The 27526-nt window shown below is 32.7% G+C and overlaps 1 protein-coding gene across 1 annotated transcript in view; it reads left to right on the forward strand.

The window, feature by feature from the left end:
- Positions 1-27526, forward strand: part of LOC126889868 (dynein axonemal heavy chain 8) — a 424246-nt gene that overhangs the window by 360293 nt on the left and 36427 nt on the right. Inside the window, exons 62-63 of the mRNA XM_050658553.1 lie at positions 25-192; positions 13759-13900. Of these exons, the coding sequence (XP_050514510.1) occupies positions 25-192; positions 13759-13900 (310 nt within the window). The remainder of the gene's footprint in view (positions 1-24; positions 193-13758; positions 13901-27526) is intronic.

Genomic DNA, 27526 nt, shown 5'->3' on the forward strand with positions numbered 1-27526 from the left:
ATAATTATGTTATGTTTATTTAAGATACCAAACGAATACAACAATTGCAATGTTTGACTATATGTTAGCGATACAACCGAAAGAATCAGGAGGAACAGGTGGCGAGTCCCGTGAATCAGTTGTACAAAGGCTGGCAAAGGAAATGCTGACAAAATTACCGAACAACTACGATCCATTCGAAGTTAAAGACAGGTATATATTGTTGTTTTCTGGATCAGAATATCTCTGTTGCAAGTTCTTGTTTGTTTATACCGGGTGTCCACTTATATTTTCCCCCATTTTAACTGCCTATAACTTCTAAACGGCTCAAGATATTAATATGCGGTTTTCGCTGAAATGTTTTATTTTAGTAAAAGTTTTGTCTGAATGGATTGAATTTTTTATATCTCTTTTAAATACGAAAATAAAAAGGGCTGATTTTAAAAAAAAGCGTTGTTGACTTTTTTTTAATGGAACACCCAGTATATTTTTTTGCAAATTGAAAGAAATGTCATTCACCTATCCAGCTATATAAAGTTTTTTAAAATCGGTTGTCAAATCACTGAGTAATTAATTTTTAAAATGAGAGGTTCAACGTGGATATCATATACATACATAAATACCATAACGAAACAATTGATTTAATGTTATGTGATTTCCACATTGCATCTCTAATTTTAAAAATTAATTGATCAGTCAACGGTATTTGACAACCGATTTTAAAAATTTTTATATCGCTGGATAACTAAATGACCGTTTTTTTAAGTTATAAAAAATATACTGGGTGTTTTAATAAAAAAAAGTCAATGTTTTTTTTTAATTAAATCCGCCATTTTTTATTTAAAAGCGATATAAAAAATGGGCATTTGCCTAAAGATTTAAAAAAAGAATGTGTGTACTTTGTACGCACGTAAGAAGTTATACTTCTATTATATAATTTCAACGAAATCAATATACTTTAAACAGTTTCTCTACTACTTTCCAAAAATTTTTATTAAAACAATACCAAAAATTAAAAAAATAAAGAATAAAACACACACAAACACATTGAAAAATGCCACAAATGATTTCTGAACAATAATTGTTGCCAAAAATTTTAATTAAATACGTATTTTCTGAAAAAAATTATATAATAATATACTTACAATCATAAAATCTATAAAAAAATAAAAAAATAACAACTTGCTTGGGACTTGAACCCACTTCACGTCTATCGCGCCGTACGAATGTCGAAGTGATTTCTCACTGCACCACCTTCGCGTATACGTCATGTGGGAATATACACAAACTAAACTTTTACACCATAAACTTTTTGACATTTTGTTCATTTATATGAATTTAATCAAATTATTAGTTTGATTTTTGTCGAATTAAAACACAACAAAATATAGAGTAAAAAAATGATATATTAGATGAAGATTTGTAGAAAGTTTGTTCGTAATCAGATTATGTAAATTAAAGCATTGCCTACTAATAGGTAACTACATTATTTTTTTTACATTTTCCAAATAGATTGGGATAATGATAATTTTTTTTTGGAATACAACTGAAACATTTAGAATTACGTACCTGCGGCTTTTCAAAACTATTTAAAAAGTCACTATAATTATAAATTTGATTTTATTTCTCTCCTCTCAACAATAAAAACTAATATATACAATATTTTTGTTTACCGATAACTTCCATATTGAACAATTATTGACAGATCATTTCAACACCCAATCAGAGCCCGTATAACGACTAATACCATACGGTCGGTGGGCGCATGCGCGCAGAATAATAAAATTTCACCCTCAATGAAATCGCGCCTAATAGGCCTTGGGCCCGCATATACAATTATTATTTATGACCACACCGTTGAAACTTTTTGTACTTGTTATTTGGGTGGAGTCGGACAAATTTTGAGCTTGGCGCATTATGGTAGTGGGGCGTTTGTCTGTCAAGCGGTGACGAAGTTGTCAACTTTATGCAAGAAAAAAATTTATTACCACATTGGTCATTCTATTTTAATCAATGGATTTTATCATATAAACAACGAAAACAATTTTGTCGGACAAAAATATTGGGGCATACGACGCGTCGGACACGCTAAATATGTCAAATTTATGAAAATAATAAATTTATTACCACATGGATAATTTTAACGGTATCTACCATAAAGCATTTTTACAATAATGTGGTAACCTTGTCGGACAATTTTCACGGGGCATATGCGCATTCGGACGCGCCGAAGATGTCAATTTCCTGAAATTTTTTTATTTACAACCATTTTTCCGACAACATTAGTAGGTTATAAGTAATTATATTCTTAATCAAAAAATCAAAGTGTCGGACAAAAATATTGGGGCAACTCGACAGTCGGACAAAAAATTTAATTTTTATTAGTAAACTATACTTTCCAATTATGCTGGGTTCGTGCATCCCTTATTTTACAACCATTTTTCCGACAAAAGTAGTAGGTTACAAGTAATTATATTCTTAAACAAAAAATGTAATTGTCTGACAAAAATGTTGGGGCAAACGAACAGAAAACTTAATTCTTTTAGGCTATCGACCAGGAGGTATTATCAAAAAAAAAATTTTAAAACAGAGTTTCTCGGTTATCTTTACAACCATTTTTCCGATAAAAGTAGTAGGATACAAGTAATTATACTCTTAAACAAAAAATGTATTTGTCTGACAAAAATGTTATGGCAAACGAACAGGAAACTTAATTCTTTTGGGCTATGGACGAGGAGGTATTATCCAAAAATATTTTAAAACAGTTTTTCTCGTTTATTTTTGAATCCGTTTAGCTGAAAATTGGTACACACACTAAGTAAAACATTTAAAAGGCTATGACGTAGAGCTGTACCCAAAATTTTCCCAAAACAATTTCGGACAAGAGGGAAAATTTTAGAAAAATTGTGATCTGATATTTGCGTACATACTCCTTGAACAACGACAAACATCGTTCTGTAGTTTTTTTTCTCGAAATAAAAAAAATTTCCGACACAAGTATCAGATTATAAGTAGTTATATTCCAAATCAAAAAATCTAAGTGTCCGACAAAAATATTGGAGCAAATCCAAAGTCGGACAAAAAATTTAATTTTTATTAATAAACTGTCTTTTAAAAAATACTGGGTTCGTGCAACCCTTACCTTTAAAACCATTTTTCCGACAACATTAGTAGGTTATAAGTAATTATATTCTTAATCAAAAAATCAAAGTGTCCGACAAAAATATTGGGGCAACTCGACAGTCGGACAAAAAATTTTATTTTTATTAGTAAACTATACTTTCAAATTATGCTGGGTTCGTGCATCCCTTATCTTTACAACCATTTTTCCGACAAAAGTTGTAGGTTACAAGTAATTATATTCTAAAACAAAAAATGTAATTGTCTGACAAAAATGTTGGGGCAAACGAACAGAAAACTTAATTCTTTTAGGCTATCGACGAGGAGGTATTATCAAAAAAAAATTTTAAAACAATGTTTCTCGGTTACTTTTGAATCGATTTAGCTGAAAATTGGTACACACACTAAGTAAAGCATTTAAAAGGGTATGACGTAGGTCGGAACCCAAAATTTTCTTAAAAAATTTTCCGACAAGAGGGAAAATTTTAGAAAAATTGTGATCTGATAATTTGTGTACATACTCCTTGAACAACGACAAACATCGTTCTGTATTTTTTTCTCGAATTAAAAAAAAAATTTTCAGCACATGTATCAGGTTATAAGTAGTTATATTCCAAATCAAAAAATCTAAGTGCCCGACATAAATAGTGGGGCACATCCAAAGTCGGACAAAAAATTTAATTTTTATTAATAAACTATACCTTTAAACTATTCTGGGTTCGTGCATCCCTTATCTTTACAACCATTTTTCCGACAAAAGTAGTAGGATACAAGTAATTATACTCTTAAACAAAAAATGTAATTGTCTGACAAAAATGTTGGGGCAAACGAACAGGAAACTTAACTCTTCTAGGCTATGGACGAGGAGGTATTATCCAAAAATATTTTAAAACAGTTTTTCTCGGTTATTTTTGAATCGATTTAGCTGAAAATTGGTACACACACTAAGTAAAACATTTAAAAGGGTATGACGTAGAGATGTACCCAAAATTTTCCCAAAAAAATTTCGGACAAGAGGGAAAATTTTAGAAAAATTGTGATTTGATATTTGCGTACATACTCCTTGAACAACGAGAAACATCGTTCTGTAGTTTTTTTTCTCGAAATAAAAAAAAAATTTCCGACACAAGCATCAGGTTATAAGTAGTTATATTCCAAATCAAAAAATCTAAGTGTCCGACAAAAATATTGGGGCAAATCCAAAGTCGGACAAAAAATTTAATTTTTATTGATAAACTATACTTTTAAATTATGCTGGGTTCGTGTACCCCTTATCTTTACAACCATTTTTCCGACAAAGGTAGTAAGTTACAAGTAATTATATTCTTAAACAAAAAATGTAATTGTTTGACAAAAATCTTGGGGCAAACGAACAGAAAACTTAATTCTTTTAGGCTATCGACGAGAAAGTAATATCAAAAAATTTTAAAAGAGTTTTCTCGGTTATTTTTGAATCGATTTAGCTCAAAATTGGTACACACACTCAGTAAAACATTTAAAAGGGTATGACGTAGAGATGTACCCAAAATTTTCTTAAAAAACTTTCCGGCAAGGGGGAAAATTTTAGAGAAATTGTGATCTGATATTTGCATACATACTCCTTGAACAACGACAAACATCGTTCTGTATTTTTTTTTCCAATTAAAAAAATTTCCGACACAAGTATAAGGTTATAAATAGTTATATTGTAAATCAAAAATTCTAAGTGTCCGACAAAAATATTGAGTCAAATCCAAAGTCGGACAAAAAATTTAATTTTTATTAATAAAATGTCTTTTAAAAAATTCTGGGTTCGTGCAACCCTTACCTTTAAAACCATTTTTCCGACAACATTAGTAGGTTATAAGTAATTATATTCTTAATCAAAAAATCGAAGTGTCGGACAAAAATATTGGGGCAACTCGACAGTCGGACAAAAAATTTAATTTTTATTAGTAAACTATACTTTCAAATTATGCTGGGTTCGTGCATCCCTTATCTTTACAACCATTTTTCCGACAAAAGTAGTAGGTTACAAGTAATTATATTCTTAAATAAAAAATGTACTTGTCTGACAAAAATGTTGGGGCAAACGAACAGAAAACTTAATTCTTTTAGGCTATCGACGAGGAGGTATTATCAAAAAAAAAAAATTAAAACAGTGTTTCTCGGTTACTTTTCAATCGATTTAGCTGAAAAGTGGTACACACACTAAGTAAAGCATTTAAAAGGGTGTGACGTAGATCGGAACCCAAAATTTTCTTAAAAAATTTTCCGACAAGAGGGAAAATTTTAGAAAAATTGTGATCTGATAATTTGTGTACATACTCCTTGAACAACGACAAACATCGTTCTGTATTTTTTTCTCGAATTGAAAAAAAATTTCAGCCCATGTATCAGGTTATAAGTAGTCATATTCCAAATCAAAAAATCTAAGTGCCCGACATAAATAGTGGGGCACATCCAAATTCGGACAAAAAATTTAATTTTTATTAATAAACTATACTGTTAAACTATTCTGGGTTCGTGCATCCCTTATCTTTAAAACCATTTTTCCGACAATAGTAGTAGGATGCAAGTAATTATACTCTTAAACAAAAAATGTAATTGTCTGACAAAAATGTTGGGGCAAACGAACAGGAAACTTAATTCTTTTAGGCTATGGACGAGGAGGTATTATCCAAAAATATTTTAAAACAGTTTTTCTCGGTCATTTTTGAATCGACTTAGCTGAAAATTGGTACACACACTAAGTAAAACATTTAAAAGGGTATGGCGTAGAGCTGTACCCAAAGTTTTCCCAAAAAAATTTCGGACAAGAGTTAAAATTTTAGAAAAAATGTGATCTGATATTTGCGTACATACTCCTTGAACAACGACAAACATCGTTCTGTAGTTTTTTTTCTCGAAATAAAAAAAAATTCCGATATAAGTATCAGGTTATAAGTAGTTATATTCCAAATCAAAAAATCTAAGTGTCCGACAAAAATATTGGGGCAAATCCAAAGTCGGAAAAAAAAATTTAATTTTTATTGATAAACTATACTTTTAAATTATGCTGGGTTCGTGTATCCCTTATCTTTACAACCATTTTTCCGACAAAGGTAGTAAGTTACAAATAATTATATTCTTAAACAAAAAATGTAATTGTCTGACAAAAATGTTGGGGCAAACGAACAGAAAACTTAATTCTTTTAGGCTATCGACGAGGAGGTATTATCAAAAAAAAAATTTTAAAACAGTGTTTCTCGGTTACTTTTGAATCGATTTAGCTGAAAATTGGTACACACACTAAGTAAAGCATTTAAAAGGGTATGACGTAGGTCGGAACCCAAAATTTTCTTAAAAAATTTTCCGGCAAGAGGAAAAATTTTAGAAAAATTTTGATCTGATAATTTGTGTACATACTCCTTGAACAACGACAAACATTGTTCTGTAGTTTTTTTTTCTCGAATTAAAAAAATTTCCGACACAAATCGGGTTATAAGTAGTTTTATTCCAAATCAAAAAATCTAAGTGTCGGACAAAAATATTGGGGCAAATCCAAGTCGGACAAAAAATGTAATGTTTATTAATAAACTGTAGTTTTAAATTATGCTGGGTTCGTGCATCCCTTATATTTACAACCATTTTTCCGACAAAGTATTAAGTTACAACTAATTATATTCTTAACCAAAACATGTAACTGTCTGACAAAAATGTTGGGGCAAACGAACAGAAAACTTCATTATTTTAGGCTATCGACGAGGAGGTGTTATCAAAAAAAAATTTAAAACAGTTTCTCTCGGTTATTTTTAGATCGATTTAGCTGAAAATTGTTACACACATTAAGTAAAAAATTTAAAAGGGTATGACTTGGAGAATGGAGAAGAAGACACAATGATGAACTCCAGACAATATACGGAGATGAAAACATAGTACGCTACATTAAATCAAACAGAATACGATGGGCGGGTCACGTACTAAGATCAAGTGACGAAAGACTTCTAAACGCCACATTCTGGGAAAGGCCCGATGGAAAAAGGTCAGTTGGTCGCCCAAGAAAGAGATGGAAGGGCGCAGTAGCCAGCGATCTACGCAAAATGGGAGTACAGCAATAGGAAATAGCTGCTCAGGACCGACAACAATGGAAGGAAATAGTAAACGGGGCCAAGACTCACATAGAGTTGTAGAGCCAAATGATGATGATGATGATGATGACTTAGAGTTGTACCCAAAATTAATTTTGGGTATTAACTACAGTTACATTATTAACTACATTTTTTAACTACAGTTAAGAATTTAATATTCACCATTGGCGCGCATACGGGTAATATGAGCCGAAAAATACGTAATTTAATATGAAGTCAAAAATGTATAAAAATTATTTTTTTTTAAATTGTACCAAAACGCCCCATTATTTTTGTCCGACAAATGATCCAATATGCATTACACATGTAAAAAAACAGTACAAAATAAAAATAACATCTGTGGTAATAAATAAAAAATTTTCAGGAAATTGACATTTTCAGCGCGTCCGACTGCGCATATGCCCCGTGAAAATTGTCCGACAAGGTTACCACATTATTGTAAAAAGGTTTTATGGTAGATTTCGTTAAAATTAGCTATGTGGTAATAAATTTATTATTTTCATAAATTTTAAGTTATTTTTCGGGTGTAACTACAATGATATTATGCTAAAAATGATGGTGTATCGCATATTTAAAATGCGTTTATCTCGAAAACGGTTGAGTTTAGGAAGATGAAAGAAGTATACCTTTTTTAAGTAAAACTAATAGGAAAATAAAAATTTTAATGTCAAAATTATACAGAGTGAAGGATAAAAAAAATTGAACGTAATAAATGAGTGCTGAAAGACATATGTGGCGCCCTCTGGGCAATGCATAATTTTTGGTAAGGAATATAGATTTCTCGACCCAAGAAACCCCCAGATATAAAATTTCATGTTGTTGTCTCATACCTATCAGGAAATATTCAATAATAAATAAAAAAAAAGTTTAACTTTGACACCCTGTATCTCGGCTATTATAAACTTTGTACTAAGGTAAGTTAGCTTAAATCGGCCTATTTTAACCTCAGGGACCTGAGGTTAAGCTATGGCCCATTCTTTACCAAACACCCTGTATGCATAAAAATTACTTTTTATTTTAATTGTACCAAAACGCCCCATTATTTTTGTCCGACAAGTGATCCAATATGCATTACACATGTAAAAGAACAGTACAAAATAAAAATGACATCTGTGGTAATAAATAAAAAATTTTCAGGAAATTGACATCTTCGGCGCGTCCGACTGCGCATATGCCCCGTGAAAATTGTCCGACAAGGTTACCACATTATTGTAAAAAGGTTTTATGATAGATACCGTTAAAATTATCGATGTGGTAATAAATTTATTATTTTCATAAATTTGACATATTTAGCGTGTCCGACGCGTCATATGCCCCAATATTTTTGTCCGACAAAATTGTTTTCGTTGTTTATATGACAAAATCCATTGATTAAAATAGAATGACCAATGTGGTAATAAATTTTTTTCTTGCATAAAATTGACAACTTCGTCACCGCTTGACAGACAAACGCCCCACTACCATAATGCGCCAAGCTCAAAATTTGTCCGACTCCACCCAAATAACAAGTACAAAAATTTTCAACGGTGTGGTCATAAATAATAATTGTATATGCGGGCCCAAGGCCTATAAAGAAGTATAACTTCAGAAACGGTCATTTACCTATCTAGCGATATAAAATTTTTTAAAAGCGGTTGTCAAGTAACTGAGCAATTAATTTTTAAAATGGGAGATGCCATGTGGAAATCACATAACATAGTATCAATTTGCTTAGTTATGTTACTTTGGTATGTGATATCCACGTTGCACCTCTCATTATAAAAATTAATTACTCAGTGATTTGACAACCGATTTTGAGAAACTTTATATTCGCGGTGTGCAAGTACTTGGAGGGAAAACGAGAAACGACCCTGCGCGAGTCGCGGAGAAATATTGAAACTATCTTAAATAATTCATATTGTCAATTGAAATTGTCAAATTGACGTATATTTCATACCTTCTGTCAATGAAGCAGAAAAATTATATATTGCTCCACAATATTGATATGATATGCAATTATTATATAAAGGTAAATTTAATTAATTTTATTTTGCTTGCAGTACTGCATTTTAATAACTAATTTTATTTACTACATACAATTGTTGACGTTTTCATAACATAACCTGAATCTTATTTTTTCTTCTTATTATTTTTTTGGACTATGGTCTTGACAATTATCCAGTAACCAGGACTAATATAATTGGCCAATATAATTAAAAGTGCGAATTTTAGTATAGAGCGTAGAAATAGGGGTCGCTTTGCCGAACTTGCACGGTCCCAATAGGTGGATAGGTGGATAGGTGAATCACCTTTCTTTCAATTTACAAAAAAATATACTGGGTGTTCCATTAAAAAAAATTCAACAACGTTTTTCTCCGCCATTTTTATTTTCGTCTTTGAGAGCGATATAAAAAATTCAATCCATTTTTATTTTCGTCTTTGAGAGCGATATAAAAAATTCAATCCATTCAGACAACACTTTTACTAAAATAAAACATTTCAGCGGAAACCGTATATTTCTATCTTGAGCCGTTTAGAAGTTATAGGCAGTTAAAGTGGGGGAAAATATAAGTGGACACCCGGTATATCAACTCTGCAACTCTAATAGCCACTTTACACGATGCAAGTAATTGCGAAATTTATTGCACAAGTTCTTGCAGCAAGAACTTCTGCAATAAGTTGCAACTAGCTTTCTGCAATAAAGTGATTACACAGTGCAAGTAATTGCATAAACTGACATGAAATGGACAGAAACTTTCGACATACCATAAATTTTGGGTTGTTGTTTTTATAAATTAAAAATGTAATTTTTTGAGTAGAGTTATTGATATATTAGATTAAAAATGTTAGATTATAATTTGAGAAAATTATAATATGTATTATGTATAACAAAATCAAATAATACCTAATGCAAGTATACCTATAATACATTATTCATTTACAAAAGGAAATAAGTTGTTAAACCTTGTTAAATACAAAAGAAATAAAAATAGAATATAGTTTCTTTAATCCCTATGTTGCATAATTAAAGTTATCCACCAGAATAATGTTATCTGTGAAGCGTGAAATTGGTAAAAAGTTCCTCTAGTTTTGTCAAAAATTGTTTAATTTGAAATTTCGGATGACAGAATATCAAAACAAACAGTGTAGCCTTAAAAGTTACTAAAAATATAACCAAATTGCAGAAAAAATTGCATGAAAAATAGGACACGTTCTATTTAGCTGCAACTTCTTGCAGCAAGAAATTGCTGCAAGAAGTTGCAGCTTTTCTGTGCAATTTGCGTATGACACGATGCAATTTCTATTGCTGCAAGAAATTGTGCAATTAATTGCGCAATTAGTTGCATCGTGTAAAGTGGCTATAAGTAAGTCTTTGCCGCGTTTACAATTTTCCTCCACTCTTACTGGTCCTGGTCATAAATTATCATTGTTGCACACCCATCTTACGAAGATCACTTGTTACTGCATCCTTCCACCTTTTTCTTGGGCGACCAGATGACCTTCGACCTAAGGCTTTTCTAGAAGGTTGTATTCTATTATTTATTTATTAAGCTCAACGGGGCTTGCCGGCCTAGTGCTAAAATGTTTACATATCTGATTACATTTTATTATAATTTTTATTTAATTTCAATTCAGTCTTTTTATACACTCCTTCACCACCTCCCTCGAAATCCTTCTGTCCAGTGCTAGTTCTTTCGATATCTCAATGTTACTTTTTTCAGGTCTTCGTACACACTGTCCTTGTATCTTTTCTTGGCCTGCCTTTCCTTCTCTGTTATATTGGTTTTCGTGAGAGTACCATTTTTGGCAATTCTTTACTTCAAATTCCCCCGATGTGCCCCAAATATCGTATTGCCTGTGCTTTGATCGTCGTCATTATCGCTGGCTCTTCATACAGTTCTTCCAGTTCTTTATTGCATTGCATTTATTATTTTCAGCACCCATGTTTCGCATACATATGCTACTGTCGATCTGATAACAGTCTTATAAATTCTGATTTTTGTTTTTCTTGGTGCGTATTTAGATTTCATTATTGTCCGTATTGTTCCATACTTTTTATTTCCTTTAGCTATTCTTGTCTTTATCTCTCTTCCCTCATGACCATTTTCATCTATTTTGGCTCCCAGGTAATCAATATCTTTTTTGAACGAGTATGTTCTTTCTTCAACTATTTCTAATATTATGTTATTTTATTTTTCTTTTTGGATCTCTCCCATTATCATATACTTTGTCTTTTCTTCATTTATTTTAAGTCACAATTTTTTTGGCTTCTGTTATTATGATTTTCATTAACTTTTGTCATTCTTTCTTGTTTGTTGCTAATAGAGTCAGATCGTCTGCAAATGCTATGCATCGGTGCCCGTTTTTAAATGTCGTTTCTTGCAGGTTTATTCTACTTTTCCTGATTATTCATTCCAATGTCAGATTGAATGCAGTTGTTGATAGTGGATTTCCGTGTCGTAATCCTTCCTTTTGTTTTAAACTTTTTGGATGTATACCCTTTCCGTGCTATTTCGTTTGTTGTGTTTTCAATCGTCATCTTTACCATCCTCATAATTTTACTTGGTATCCCCAATTCTTTCATCATTTCGTACATCTGCTCTCTTTTTGATATGTCATAGGCCTGCTTAAACTCGATGAACAAAGCATATAGTACTGTTTTATGTTCGTAACAGGTAGTCTGTATTTCTTTTAAGGCAAATATTTGGTACGTCGTTGATCTGTTGTTTCTAAATCCTGCCTGGTATTCTCCCAATATTTTTTTCCGACTATCGATTTACCTTTTTTCTTATACTTTGTGCCAAGGGTTTGTAAACTATTTCTACTACTAGTGTAATGTCTTTATAGTTTTCGCATAGCATTCTATACCTTTTTATGTATAGGGTATTTTCTACCTCCCATATTCTTATCAGGTCATATATATCTTTTTGTAGTCTTTTTCCTCCTGATTTTACCATTTCGGGCGATATTTCTGTTATTCCTGGGCTTTTCTTATTTTTCAGGCTCTTTATTCCGTTTTCTATTTCTTGCTCTCTGGGTATTTCTATTGCTATTTGATCATCTTCAATTTTATGGTTTGTTTCCTTTTCTACTTTGCCCTTATTTATCAGTTCTGTGAAAGAGTTTTGCCAGTTTCTCATTATTTTTTCCGGCTCATTTAGCAGTATTTCTTTAACATCTCTCATGTATGGAATGTTTTTCTGATATCCTCTTTCCATTTTTTTGCTTCTTGGTAGAATGACCTTATTTATTTCTTTTGGAATTTGTCTTCTATTTCTTTTAGTTTGTTCTCGTTGTATTTTCTTTTTTGCTGTAACATTTTCTTTTCATGGTTTTTCTCAATTTTCTGTATTCTGGTCTATTGCTATCTTCGTTATTTCTGCTATCTAACACCCATCTTACGAAAATCACTCCTTACTGCATCCTTCCATCTTTTTCTTGGGCGACCAAATGACCTTCTGCCATAATGCTTTTCTAGATGGTTGTATTCTAGTAGTATTTTATCATTTGCTCTCAGTATATAGGCGGGTTGACATTACTAGTGAATAACGAAAGTGGCTCACGCTTACGTATTTTACCCGTGCTATTGTTAGATATTTTATTATCTATTTTCAAAATCGAGCAGTACATTTGCATTTATGCAATGCATAGATACAAATGCACTGCTCGAGTTTGAAAATAGATAATAAAATATCTAACAATAGCACGGGCAAAATAAGTAAGCGTGAGCCACGTTCGTTATTCACTAGTAATGTCAACCCGCCTTTAGTCTTGTCTATCTTTATTATCAGAACAATATCTTTAATACGATTTTCCCTAATGTATCGTACTATGTTTTCCTTTCCATAGAGCGCTTGTAGTTCCTGGTATTCGTCTCCACTCACCTGTTATCTCATCCCTAGGAGGCCTAAAGGTCGTCTGGATAATCCTTCATTCTAAGACTAAGAATTTTAAAAAAAGACGAAGTTTTCACTCTAATGTCATACAAAACAACATAATGCTATTCTACACACCACCAGAATGAAAACAATGGGAACCTTCTCTGGTTACACCTCCGAGGCTTCTACAATATGCAAGCCATACGAATGCTGAGACTAAGGAAGATGAGGGAATTCTACAATTTACAATTCACGTCCCATCTGCTCAGCGCGGTAAAGTTCCGGCCAAGTGAAAATGGTTATTCATTTTTTACTAATAATTTTGTTGTTTCACGCTGGTTCAGTATCCAAGTCTTATTTTCGTACGTTATTATGGGGCGAATTATAGCTTTTTTTTATTTTTATTTAAAGGTTCTTCACCATAAGTCAACACCGGAAGTATGCACTATTTAAAAACCTTCCTTTTTATGCATATCGGAATATTGGTTCTAAATATCCGTATTGCTTATTGACATTGGTATTTGAAAACCTACTTCTTTGGACAGGATGTCAAAAGCATTTAAAGTATAAAGAAAAAATGTGCCGTTTGGAATTTGTTAACTTTTTTTTGTAAATCCCCTTTGTTTTAATATGGCTAAAATCTATCTTAAATATGGCTAAAATACCTTTGATTGGCCCTTTTGATTTTTTAGATTAAAAATTATGGGTCAATTAAACCCGTTAAATATATTCTTAAGACAAGAAATTGACAGAATGCAGAAAGTAATTACGATTGTAAGGTCTACATTGAGAGATCTACTCTTAGCCATAGAAGGCACAATCATTATGAGCGAGGTAAACACATTTTTTTATTTTAACCCACACAAAATTTTACCCTATCAAGTTAGCAGAACAAAGTCAGCAGAACACAGTTATTATTATACCATAGTTAAGTCTAATAAAATGCAAATTTAATATTACAAAAAATAACTTATTGCTCTTTTTTTAAGTTATCACATGTTCTGCCAACTTGATTTCAAGCTAGCTCAAAAATTGATAAATCATTAAATAACTCTTCTCTGAATTAAATGCAAATTTAATGTTTAATGAAAAAAATTATTGCTCTTTTTTTACGTTATCGCATATTCTGCCAACTTTGTTTCAAGCTAGCAGAACAGTCGTTCAAAAATTGATAAGCGATTTATAAGTGAACACCAACGTATTCTCTGAATTAAGTGCAAATTTAATGATAAAAAAAATTGATTGCTCTTTTTTTAAACAGTAAACAGCCGAAATTAGTCTCAACAGACAAAGTCATTGAATTATTATTAAAATTCAAAAGTCAAATATTGTTACCGGGTGATAAAGTTGTAACGCATGCACACGATATCTGGAGAAAGGTATCGCAAGAGTTGGAAATGAAAAAAAAAAGCCAGAATCCCTACATTCATACGTGTGAAAGAACACAGATTTCGTGTGAGATTTGTTGAATGATAGAGAAAAACGCATAAAGTCATACAAACTTATTTACACAAATACGCATGTACGAGTGCCTACCGAAGATGATGTGAATTGCAGTGATTTGTATTCTTCCAGTCATGGAAATAAAACAGAAAGACATGTAACCATTTCAATGAAAATGACTTTGTTTTAGAAATTTGTCGTGAAGGAAACCTGTAGCCCTAAAAGGACCAAGGAGGGTTAAAAAGGTATTCACAACATTGCATTACATCCGATTTTCTAAATACCTTTTTTCCTAAAAATCTCAAATCACTAGTTTACAACCAATTTGCGACTGGAATGCAAAGTGCTGTTTTTTGTTAATTTTTGCTCTCTGAATATGAATATGATGATAAAAAGTTCCTAACACGTAAGATTTTTGAGTTATGATTTTTTCAAAAAAAAATGAGTTACGATTTTTGAGTTATGAATATTTTACTAAAATTTTTTTAAAACAGTCATTTGTAATATATCGGTGAGTGATGTTATCAAACTGACGTTTTTTCTAAAAATTGTGCATACTTTGACAACACTGGGATATCTAATGTCTACGAATAACACATTTAAATAAAAATAAACCAAAGGTAATCCTTAATCAGTAAACCTACCCATTTAAACTTATTAGTTCTAAACCGTTTTAACGACTGTTACTTCTGCATGACACAAGTGTCTGGTTTTTCAAGGAAAGGCAAGCATAAAATTGAATATCCAGATATTATCTCAGCAATAAAACCGGTTTTCCATGGAGAAGATTTACCAATTCCAGGACCCCCGGCAAATTGGGAAGAAGATTTGGAAATGTATGGCGATAAAAGTAAACCCGATGATGTATCAGAAAAGAATGATTCTTATTTTCCCGAGAGCGACGAAAAAGCACCTTATTGCATCCAACAAGCCGAATTACATGATTTAGTTCGAGATCTTCACTTGCCCAAAGAACATGCTTAACTCTAGGTTCTACATTGTAATAATGGATTTTTTTAAATGGAATTTACTAACCAGTAAAACTTACAATATTTAGGAACCGCAATCAGGAGGTATCCTAGTTTTGTACTATGCAGGATAAAATGTGTGTTTGTATTAATCCACATAGTGTTATGGGAAAATTGGGATAGGCATAAAATTGTGTAAAAAAGACTTACTATGGTTTTTGTTTCTAGTTCTGAACTTTGTGTATATAGTATAAAAGAATTTTTATAATAAACAGCAATATTTGATACATTCTATAAGGGAGCGTTCAAGTATTACGTAACGCAATTTTTGAGGATTTTTGACCCCCCCTCCCCCCCATGTAACGCACCGTGACGTTTTTCTGTACCCCCCTCCCCCTACCTAAACGTTACGTAACACCCAAGTGGCCATTTGAACCTAAATGGAAAACGAGGTTGCGAAAAGTACCGGAAACTCGGTAAAAGAACTTTGTTATTATTTTAATGGCATTTGAGGTAATAATAAAAACTTACAATCATCATTCAGCCTTAAATGTCCACTGCTGAACATAGGCCTCCTCCCCTCGTTTCCAACCACGTCTATCCTGCGCCGCTCTCATCCAGTTTTTATTTAGCTTTCTTAAGTCGTCAGTCCATCTTGTAGGCGGTCGACCGACGTTTCTCTTGTCTTCGCTTGACCTCCATTCCAATAACCTTTTTGCCCATCTCCCATCTGTCATTCTGGCAATGTGTCCTGCCCATCTCCACTTCAACCTGGCTAGCCTTTCGATGACGTCAGTCACCTTTGTTCTTCTCCTGATTTCTTCGTTTTTAATTTTGTCTTGCAGAGTTATTCTTCTCTGCGTTACTCTTAGTTTGGTAGCCGAGGCTTTAGTTAAGGTAAGTGTTTCTGATCCATACGTCAAGACTGGGAGGACGCACTTTTAAAAGTTTCTCTCAGTTTTTAAAATGCTGCCCTCTGCCCACCCAAGAACAATTCTTCTATTCAGTTCATGTGTCTGGTTGTCCCTGCGACTCGTAATTTCATGTCCCATGACATAAAATATGTTCAAAACTTACAATAATAATCTTTTATTATTAATTTTACGTTTACATTTAATTTACATTTACCTACTTGGCCCCATCCTTACATACATTTTTGGTTTCATTCTTTATTGTTCTTCTCATGCATTCTTCTATTTTATCTTTTTTAATAAAAGCTTAAAATAAAATAACATATTTATAATTTCAACATTTTATTTTGCTTGGTAAAAATTTTTGTATAACGAATAATGGTTCGTCCACATAAGTAGGAATAACAATTTTTAATTTTCTTGTTTTTGTAAAGAATATTTTAATTCATTTTCTTTTCAATATTATGGGACACCCCGTATATACGAGTAGGCCAATACCTAATTCAGTGAGTATGTATTAATTTTTATCATTATTTTCAAGTAAAAACCTTAAAGTTTTTTGTATGTAATTACCTGCCTACTCGCCTCATTTTAAAAAGACAATTCGCCAACCAACTCTCTTGGTTAACAGTAACTTACAATTATTCCGAAAAGTGTATAGAAACTCAATATAGTCATCGCGAGTGATTTATACTACTCAGCAATAGCAGTACGAAAAATAGCAGGCCTGCTCCAGCTTGTGCAACAAGAAATGACAAGGTAGGAAATATTTTTATTACAATTTACTTTAAGGTCTGGTTTTTTTACTGTTATTTTTTTTATTCTATTTTAAATTCACCCTATGCTAAACAGTCCACTAATAAAGCTCTCCCTGAGTTAGTAGTCTCCTCCAAGATGATTTATTGATCCGTTACGAGCCTGATAGATCCATTTTCTATATTTTTTTCTTGCATTTTTCATTTTTCTAAGAGGGTAATATAGTCGGGGAAAGTTTCTTTTAAACCTGAATTGTTTGATTTTATTGTCATACTTTGCTAATTTACAAAGATCAGAATCAAATTCAGGTTATTTAACCGCATTTCCTTTGACTTTATTTTTTTGTTATTCTTTAACATAAGGCGATAAAATATTCTTTACAAAATTAAAATCACGTATCAATTAGTAAATTGGTTTTTTGTTTGTGCCGATCGTTAGTGGTACCTATACCTCAGTTAATGTTGTTTTTTAAGTAAAAAAAGGAACACATTAATGTAAAAGTAATTATTATTAAATTGTCAACGTCGGCCAATAGACAAATTTTGTTATAATAATTATTATACAGGTTGACTCTATTATAGATGAAACTGTGTGTTTATTTTACACAGTAATTTTTTTTTAAAGGGTTTATGTTTTATAATTATTTTTTGTCTATAAATATTCAAATAGCAGAGGACATAGTTTTCTATTTTATTAGCACAAAGTTCGGTTGTATTTTATTAATTTTCGTGTGGTGAACCTATTTTATTTCCTAACGCTAATTTCATATTTTTCTAAATTTATTAATTCTACATTTAAATTTACAAAATGGCAGATAAAATTAAAAAATATCAATCTTTAAGACAAGTTGAAGTGCAACAAATGACTGAAATTCATGCTGTTGCTTTAAAGGTAGCTGCTGACGATAAGAATTTTTACCCGGTTTTGGAAGTTATGTATGAAGGATTGGAAAAAATTCGTGACAATTTTTATGATCTTCATAATAAAATAATTATGTTAGTTTCTGAGCAAGATAATGAGGACGCGCTATTTAAAGTCGAAGATGATTGCCGTAGTAATTTTGACAAATTATATTATAAAATTAAATTAACATACGTGCAAGCCTTTAGAAAATCTTCAACATCAAGTCAGCAAACTACATCAACTTCACAGTCTCAAAATCCTTTACCTATAAATTATTTTAATTTACCGAAACCGGAATTGCCATCTTTCAGTGGAAAAATAACTGAATTTAGAAGTTTTATAGATCAGTTTGATGCTCGCGTTCATACTCTTACTTACTTACAACCAATTGACAAATTTAATTTGTTACTATCGTGTTTAAAGGGTGCAGCGCGCGATGCTGTGGATCATATTGACATCACAGCAAACAATTATCCAATTGCCTATGATCTGCTTTGTGAAAGGTTTAATAATGTTAGGGTAATCGCTGCCAATTTATGGAATAACCTTGAAAGTTCACCACAACTGACTTCAGAAGATCCAAAAGAACTACGCAAGTTGTTAGATACATTTTCGAAAAATGTGGCATCTCTAAATAAGCTAGGACTACCCACAGTACATTGGGATTTTATACTTGTTCAAATGATTTTAAAACGATTAACTGTTTCTTTAGTAACACGTTTTGAGCTTTTTCATAATAATTCAACCATCCCAAGCTATAAAAAACTGATTGATTTTTTAAATCAAAGTTGTCTCGCTTTAGATAATATTGATTTTCACACTAAACCAAAATCTAACTTTTCTAAAAAACCTAATTCTTCCAAATCTACATCATTGCTTGCTCAAACAGAACCTGAACCAAAATGTTCTATCTGTAAAACTAATGATACCCATGCCATTTATAAATGCTCCGTTTTTTTGGCAAAATCTCCTGTAGATCGATTTCAATTAATAAAAAAGAACAAGATGTGTATTAACTGTCTTGGATCACATCGTTCTAGCCTATGCAAATCTACATGGACTTGTCACTCGTGCCATAAAAAACATCATACACTCCTTTGCTTCTCCTCTTCTAAGAAAGAAGAGAATGTTCAAGATTCGGCGGCATCCACTTTAAATTCAACGACTGGATCATCCGTTTCTGTGTGTTTTTCTTCCGCTGATAAAAGTACTTTGCTTTCCACTGCATGTATTGAGGTGCTTGATTGTCACGGTAACTACCAACCTGTTAGGTGTCTGTTAGATTCGGGAAGCATGACGTCCTTCATCTGTCAAAAGACCCTTAGGCGTTTAGGTTTACGTCCCATGAAAACTTCAGCTAACATCCAAGGATTAGGTTCTATGCAGTCGAACACTAATTTAGGTGGGGTTACCATTTCTTTTAAACCAGTACGTAAATCTTCTCCTATTTTGACAACCGATGCGTTAGTCTTGACAAAAATATGTGAGGATCAGCCTTTATGTAATTTAGAAGTTAATACTTGGCCCCATATTGCTAATTTAAAGTTAGCAGATGATAACTTCTTTCGTAGAGGATCCATAGACATTCTTTTAGGAGCTGATGTATTCTCTACCATTCTTTTGGATGGACGTATTTACGGCAATCAAGATGAACCTGATGCAATTAATACTATATTTGGCTATGTGCTTATGGGAAAAGTAAATATTTCAAAGGCACCTACTCTTACGTCTTTATTTTGCCAAGTTGAAGATACGGTTTCTTTGGATCAGCAAATAAAGAAATTCTGGGAATTAGAAGCAGTCCCTGAAGTTTTTTGCTTAGCTCCTGATGACGCTAAAGTGGAAAATATGTTTATGAATACTTATACGCGTGAACATTCAGGACGCTTTGTAGTAGATCTACCTTTTAAGGAAGAAAATCCTGTCTTTCCTAATATTAGATCACTTGCTCTTAGTAGGTTTTATTCATTAGAAAGAAGGCTTCAAAAATCTCCTGAACTTTATGACCAATACCGCACCTTTATGAAGGAATTTGTTGAGCTCGGTCACATGGAACCTGTCCCATTGAATAACTTCGATTCACCTTATGTTTACTATTTATCGCATCATTGTGTTTTAAGACCTGAAAGTCTAACAAGTAAATTAAGGGTCGTTTTTAATGGTTCCGGGCATCTTCCAAATCAACCCTCACTCAATGACAAATTATTCACTGGTCCTAAGCTTCAGACTGACATCTGTACAATTTTGATTAATTTTCGATTGCATGGTTATGTAATTACGGCCGATATTTCTAAAATGTATAGGCAAATTTTAATTAATCCTACTCAAACAGATTATCAAAGAGTACTTTGGCGTTCTAATAATTCTGAACCTGTTCGAGATCTTCGTATCAACAGAGTTGCTTATGGTCTCTCTTGTTCTCCTTATCTTGCTATTAGATGTCTACATCAGTTGGCTAATGATGACGGGGATTCGTTTCCTCTAGCAGCCGAGGCACTTAAAACTGGAACCTACGTTGATGATATCGTTTCTTCCTGTCCTAGTTTCGAAAATGCCTTAGCACTAAGAGACGAACTTATTGCCTTACTTGCCAAAGGAGGTTTTGAGTTGAAAAAATGGTCCAGTAATGTACCCGATTTATTGAAAGGATTAGCTGTATCAGATTTAGCAATAAAACCTCTTACATTTAATGATGATATTTCGTCCAAAACACTTAAAGTATTAGGGTTGGAATGGGACGCTTCTTCGGATACATTTGCTTTTAAAGTTCAAGTTTTAGACTCTTCTTGTACAAAACGTCATCTTTTGTCCAATTTAGCAAAAATATTTGATCCTCTTGGATTTTTATCTCCAATAACATTTCTAATTAAACACCTTATTCAAAGAATATGGACTCAAAAGATTGGTTGGGATGATGCTCCATCAAAAGAAATTATCCGTTTGTGGAAAAAATACATTGATGATGTAGCATATTTGAGTAAATTAAATTTACCTCGTCATTTATTAATTGACGATATTTTACGCTTAGAAGTTCACTGTTTTGGTGACGCTAGCGAGAAAGGTTACTGCGCTGTCTTGTACTTTCGATGCTTATCACCTTCAGGCCAACCTTTTGTTTCTTTTGTTATAGCTAAATCTAAGGTCGCACCCATTAATAAGGGACTTACTATTCCCAGATTAGAATTGTCTGCTGCGGTTTTAGTGGCTCGACTAGTCTCCTTTGTTTCTTCTGTTATTAAAGATAAAGTAGAAATCAAGGAAATATACTGTTATTCTGATTCTGCTGTTACATTACGTTGGTTACAATCTTCCCCTCATCAGTGGAAAACTTTTGTGAGCAATAGAGTAGCTTATGTGCAGGAACGAGTAACTTCTTCATGTTGGCACTATGTTCCTTCTGAAGAAAATCCTGCTGACATTGGTTCAAGGGGTTGCTTACCCTCTGAGTTAATTAACTGTTCCAAATGGTGGGCGGGGCCAACCTTCTTACAATCTGATCCGCTAACGTTCTTTGAACTTAATTCAAAGGAGTCTACTAATGTAAATTTGGAAGTGCGGACTGTCGCATTGATTGCTGAAATTCCCAATAATTTTTTAGATATTTTATTGGATCGTCATTCGTCTTTAAATAGGTGTGTTCGATGTTTGTGTTACATTATTCGTTTTTTCCATTATGTAACCAAAAACCGATATGGTAATCTGGAAATAGGTTGTTTAAGTTTATTGGAGCAACATAACTCCTTACTGGTTTTTGTTAAACGAACACAGCAGATCTTTTTTAATACTTTAATAAATTTTATCCAAGATAAACAGCTGCTTCCAAAAAATTTAAGAAAGCTTTCACCTTTTATCGATGCAAAGGGAATTCTACGTGTAGGTAGTCGCCTAGCTAATGCGCCCATTTCGTATGATCGCAAATTTCCGGCATTACTTCCTAACAGTTGTAAATTAACTGATATGATTATTGAATCTACTCATCTGCAATATCTACACGCCGGGCTTCAAACTGTTCAATACCTAATTTCTCAGCGTTTTTGGATTATATCTTCCAAACGAGCCATTCGTAGAGTACTGTCTAAATGTGTTAAATGTTTTAAGGTGAATCCTTTGTCCCCAGTTCCGTTAATGGGAAATCTACCGCTAGCTCGAATATCTCAACTAAAACCTTTCAGTAATGTTGGAGTTGATTTTGCGGGCCCCTTTCTTATAAGAGCTTCCAAACTTCGAAAGTCTCAAACTCTTCATCAAAGGGCTAAATGGAATTCTCCGTCTCCAAACGTCCAACTAGGTACCTTAGTGGTAATCCGCCAAAATAATATTCCCCCGCTACCATGGCCTTTGGGCCGTATAATTGAGGTTCATCCTGGATCTGATGGTATAGTTAGAGTGGCCACAGTGAAAACTAATAGTGGTATATATAAACGCTCTATAGTAAAATTATGTCCTTTGCCTTTTGAGCCGTAACAATACTGCGTATTGTGGTGGGCGGTTGTGGTTCGTCCACATAAGTAGGAATAACAATTTTTAATTTTCTTGTTTTTGTAAAGAATATTTTAATTCATTTTCTTTTCAATATTATGGGACACCCCGTATATACGAGTAGGCCAATACCTAATTCAGTGAGTATGTATTAATTTTTATCATTATTTTCAAGTAAAAACCTTAAAGTTTTTTGTATGTAATTACCTGCCTACTCGCCTCATTTTAAAAAGACAATTCGCCAACCAACTCTCTTGGTTAACAGTAACTTACAATTATTCCGAAAAGTGTATAGAAACTCAATATAGTCATCGCGAGTGATTTATACTACTCAGCAATAGCAGTACGAAAAATAGCAGGCCTGCTCCAGCTTGTGCAACAAGAAATGACAAGGTAGGAAATATTTTTATTACAATTTACTTTAAGGTCTGGTTTTTTTACTGTTATTTTTTTTATTCTATTTTAAATTCACCCTATGCTAAACAGTCCACTAATAAAGCTCTCACTGAGTTAGTAGTCTCCTCCAAGATGATTTAAATAATATACGATGTTACCAGTAGTTTCGGAAAAATAGTGAAAAAAATGTGTAAAACTTTTTGTTCTTCAACGCCCTGTATCGTGAAACCAAAATTATTTAGTAAGCAAACCCCAATTATTTTTTAATTTTTCACCTATCCTAGAGATCGTGTTACCTTTTTCTAAAACACCTTGTATATATAAGAAGGCACTTATGGAATAAAATTATTTCTGTCCTTGTTTTAAATAATTTTAAAAAACGCTGGGACCCGTAGATTTTCATATATAAAAATGTGTGCTTTTTAAACATAAATTTAAATGTACCTAGCGTACCTAAATGTAGATTCATGCAAGCCTAGCGTAGTCCATTATCTTTAATTTTAATTAAACGCCCTGTATATTTTTGTTTTTAGAAGCTGCTTAACAACCTCATCTCAAAAATGTGTATTATGTAGGGTCTATTATGAATAATGCAAGGTGAAATTTTGAAATTATGTATGTATAATTTTCGTCAAGATGTTAATCACATAAAACTTTGAAATTAATAATTCAGGAATCACACTTTAAATAAGGGTATTATTTTTTAAAATATCTATCACTTTTCTAAACTAAGTATCAATATAGTGGGTTTTGTATTTAATGCTTTTTATTTAAAGACATTTTTAAATAATTTGAAAAGCGTACATATTTAAAACATTAATGAATACCTACCTACTGCTGAAAACGATACTGTGGTTATTGTTCTCTGACGATACTGCATGTTATGGACTTGAATTACCCATTTCATTTTTACCAAAATATAAAGTACCTACCTATCTATTCATCAGATAAACCCATAAATCACTCCGAGGGCATATTTCCGGATAGTGGAAACATATGGTCATTTGAAAACAAAACAATTCTCAACGAAAGAATCCCTTTAGGTTAGGCACTTGACATAATTTTGACTTGACGCTGAAAATCCTATGTCGCTAAACCATCAAATATAATTTAGGTGAAGTGAAACGAAAGAAGATTATGCGCTGTTGGATGTTGGGCTTTGGGTTGTAATATAATATAAATGAGAAATGGTTTACATTTGAGCAATGAATTTAGAGTTTTCGGTTAATTTTATACAGTTTTCAGTAGATAAGTAGATTGGAGTTCAAATCAGTAGGTTTTATACAGTTTTCAGTATATCGGAGTTCAAATCAGTAGGTCTACTGAAAAATCAGTAGACAAATCATAATACAATTCAGGGGTCTATGTTAAACATAAAAGAAATTATGTAGTTTTTTTTTATTTAAGTTAAAAAAGAATCTAACAATAAAAAACTGAAAACGTTTGTTTTCTATACTTCCACAAAATTTATTATATCTAAGTGACTACAGCTGTTTCGGCGGAGTGCCTTTCTCAACAGCTGTAGTCACTTAGATATAATAAATTTTGTGGAAGTATAGAAAACAAACGTTTTCAGTTTTTTATTGTTAGATAAAATGAACTTCCATCAAGTAACGGTCGAATCCATCAATTAAAAAAGAATGTTACGTAACGCGCTGTTCGAACCCCCCTCCCCCCCCCCCCATGTAACGCGCCGTAACGTTTTACAAAACCCCCCCTTCCCCCAAACTGCGTTACGTAATACTTGAACGCTCCCTAACTCAACATCTAACATTTCACCTGACAAGACAATGTATGCGTGGACCCCTACGCATAAATGCACGGCACCTTAAGAAGAAGATAATTCAAAATCTATACGTGGTGGAAAATTTTAGTGTTTGAATTCGCATTCAGGACGCTTTAAACTCCCTGGTACAGCCATTTTAACATCAGTCGCAATTTTTTTTTGTTTTTTTGTTGACTAGTGATAATTGATAGTTGCCGGCGTACTACTGCCCTCTTAGATGGCATAATTAGCATTTCTATAATTTAATTCATTTCCTCATACTTTTATTAAAACTTGACAGTGGACTATAAATAATCCCCTTGAATACCTTCATCACCATCCCAAAATGGAAAGGGACAGTATCATTCATGTGTCAAATTAGCAAAATCTAAAAGAAAAAAGGCCAATAAGTGGGCGAAAACAACCATAGTTTGTTCAAAATGCAGGTATGTATGCGGTAAGCACAGCAAGAAGTCAAAAATGTTTCTGTATCCTACGATGATGTCAATTCCACTGAAGCTGAAGACTCCGGGTAAATTATAAATTCGCATCTTTTAACTGTTCCATAATTAAAAATCGTTTAAAAAAGAAAATTTAAAAAAGAAAACCCTAAATATAGTAGATTTATATTCAAAAATGACAATATATGATAAATAACTTTATAAAAATATGACATAAACCCAAATTATAATATTGGCTTTAATACTATGGAACAAGTTCAGGTATACTTTTTAAGGGACTATAGCAATTTGCCTCTATCTTTAAGAAAATTAGTGTTTATCTCCGACAGTTCACACATTCTCGATCCGGACGTCGAAGAGTAAGGTCACTGCTTGCACACCCCACTCTTACCGACGAACAGCGAGAAGCTTGAGAGCATCAAGTGCTGAAGTTGCGGCGCACGGTTAGCCCTAAGCGATTATAGTCTAAGAGCTAGTGAACCCTCCGACTAACGGTCATCCTGTATGGCTAGAAATTTTTCTAGTGATAATTCATAGCACACCAAGGCTAAAAACCATGACCTGGCAGGCCTCAGCGGTGCACGTGTATCTACCAGGTGAATCGAAAAATGCAAATTTAGGGGGTAAAATAAACTTTCTCCTGTAAGGTTTAAATTTAAGTATGTGTTTGGGTAAGTCATTTAGAAGACATGTGTACAATGACAGGCGATTCTAAAGAGCATAAGACCTTGCCAGGCGAGGGGAAAGATTAGGGGTTTTTCCTAAAATTATTCTTTTTGCATCTAAAAAATTTTTTTTAGGTTTTTTGAATAATTTCAAACAGAAAAGGTCTTTAGTGATTTTTCTCTTAAGTTAATAGTTTTTGTTATATGAGCGATTGAAAAGGTTGAAAATTGCGAAATCGGCCATTTTTAACCCTAAATCGGACATTTATCTAAAAATTTCAAAGTTGCCAAGGTAGGTAGATATTCTTTAAACATTGATTGATGAAATCCCAAAGAGTTTTTTTAATACAATATCGGAAACGCCTTTGATTTTTAATTGCTAATCAAGCGGGCGCGACACTGTGGTATAAGTGAGGACGTTTGAGTTGGCATAAATTCATTATCTCGAGAATGGGCAAATTTCAAGAGAAATCCTCAGACAGGTCGATTTTTATTTTTAAATTAGGACTTTCTGGCGTATACGTAATAATAGTGACGTCATCCATCTGAGCGTGATGACGTAATCGATGATTTTTTTAAATGATAGTAGGGGTTATGTGATAGCTCCTTTGAAAGGCTATTTAATTCTATATTCATTAATATAAACATTAACATAATTATTTATACAGGGCGTACAAAAAAATTTTTTTTATTAAATTTACTTTGATTAAATTTGACAAATAGAAGAAAAATTATTTTTGTACACCCTGTATAAATAATTATATTAATGTTTATACTACTGAATAGAGAATTAAATAACCTTTCAAATGAGCTATCACACAACCCCTACTCTTATTTAAAAAAATCATCGATTACGTCATCACGCCCAGATGGATGACGTCACTAGTATTATATATATGCCAAAAACTCCTAATACAAAAATAAAAATCGACCTATCTGAGGATTTCTCTTGAAATTTGCCCATTCTTGAGATAATGAATTTGTGCAAACTCAAACGTCCTCACTTATACTACACTGACGCGCCCGCTTGATTAGCAATTAAAAAAACAAAGGGGTTTTCGATATTTTATGGCAAATAACTCTTCGGGATTTCATAAATCAATGTTTAAAGAATATCTACGTACCTTGGCAACATTGAAATTTTTAGATAAATGTCCGATTTATGGTTAAAAATGGCCGATTTCGCAATTTTCAAAATTTTCAATCGCTTATATAACAAAAACTATTAACTTAAGACAAAAATCACTAAAGACGTTTTCTGTTTGTCTGTTTGGAATGTATCAAAAAACCTAACAAAAATTTTTTCGATGCAAAAAAAATAATTTTAGGAAACACCCCTAATCTTTCCCCTCGCCTGGCAAGGTCTTATGCTCTTCAGAATCGCCTGTCATTGTACACATTTCGTCTAAATGACTTACTCAAACACATACTTAAATTTAAACCTTACAGGAGAAAGTTTATTTTACCCGCTAAATTTGCACTTTTCGATTCACCTGGTAGATACACGTGCACCGCTGAGGCCTGCCAGGTCATGGTTTTTAGCCTTGGTGTGCTATGAATTATCACTAGAAAAATTTCTAGCCTTAGAGGACGACCGTTAGTCGGAGGGTTCACTAGCTCTTAGACTATTAGTTTGGACTCAGTGTGAAAAACCAACGACGCTTGGCCGTGTAAACCAAAAAGGTAGACGGATTGCGGGGTTACAGAGGAATA

The sequence above is a fragment of the Diabrotica virgifera genome, chromosome 8, assembly GCF_917563875.1.
Source record: "Diabrotica virgifera virgifera chromosome 8, PGI_DIABVI_V3a".
NCBI classification, from domain to species: Eukaryota; Metazoa; Arthropoda; class Insecta; order Coleoptera; family Chrysomelidae; genus Diabrotica; species Diabrotica virgifera.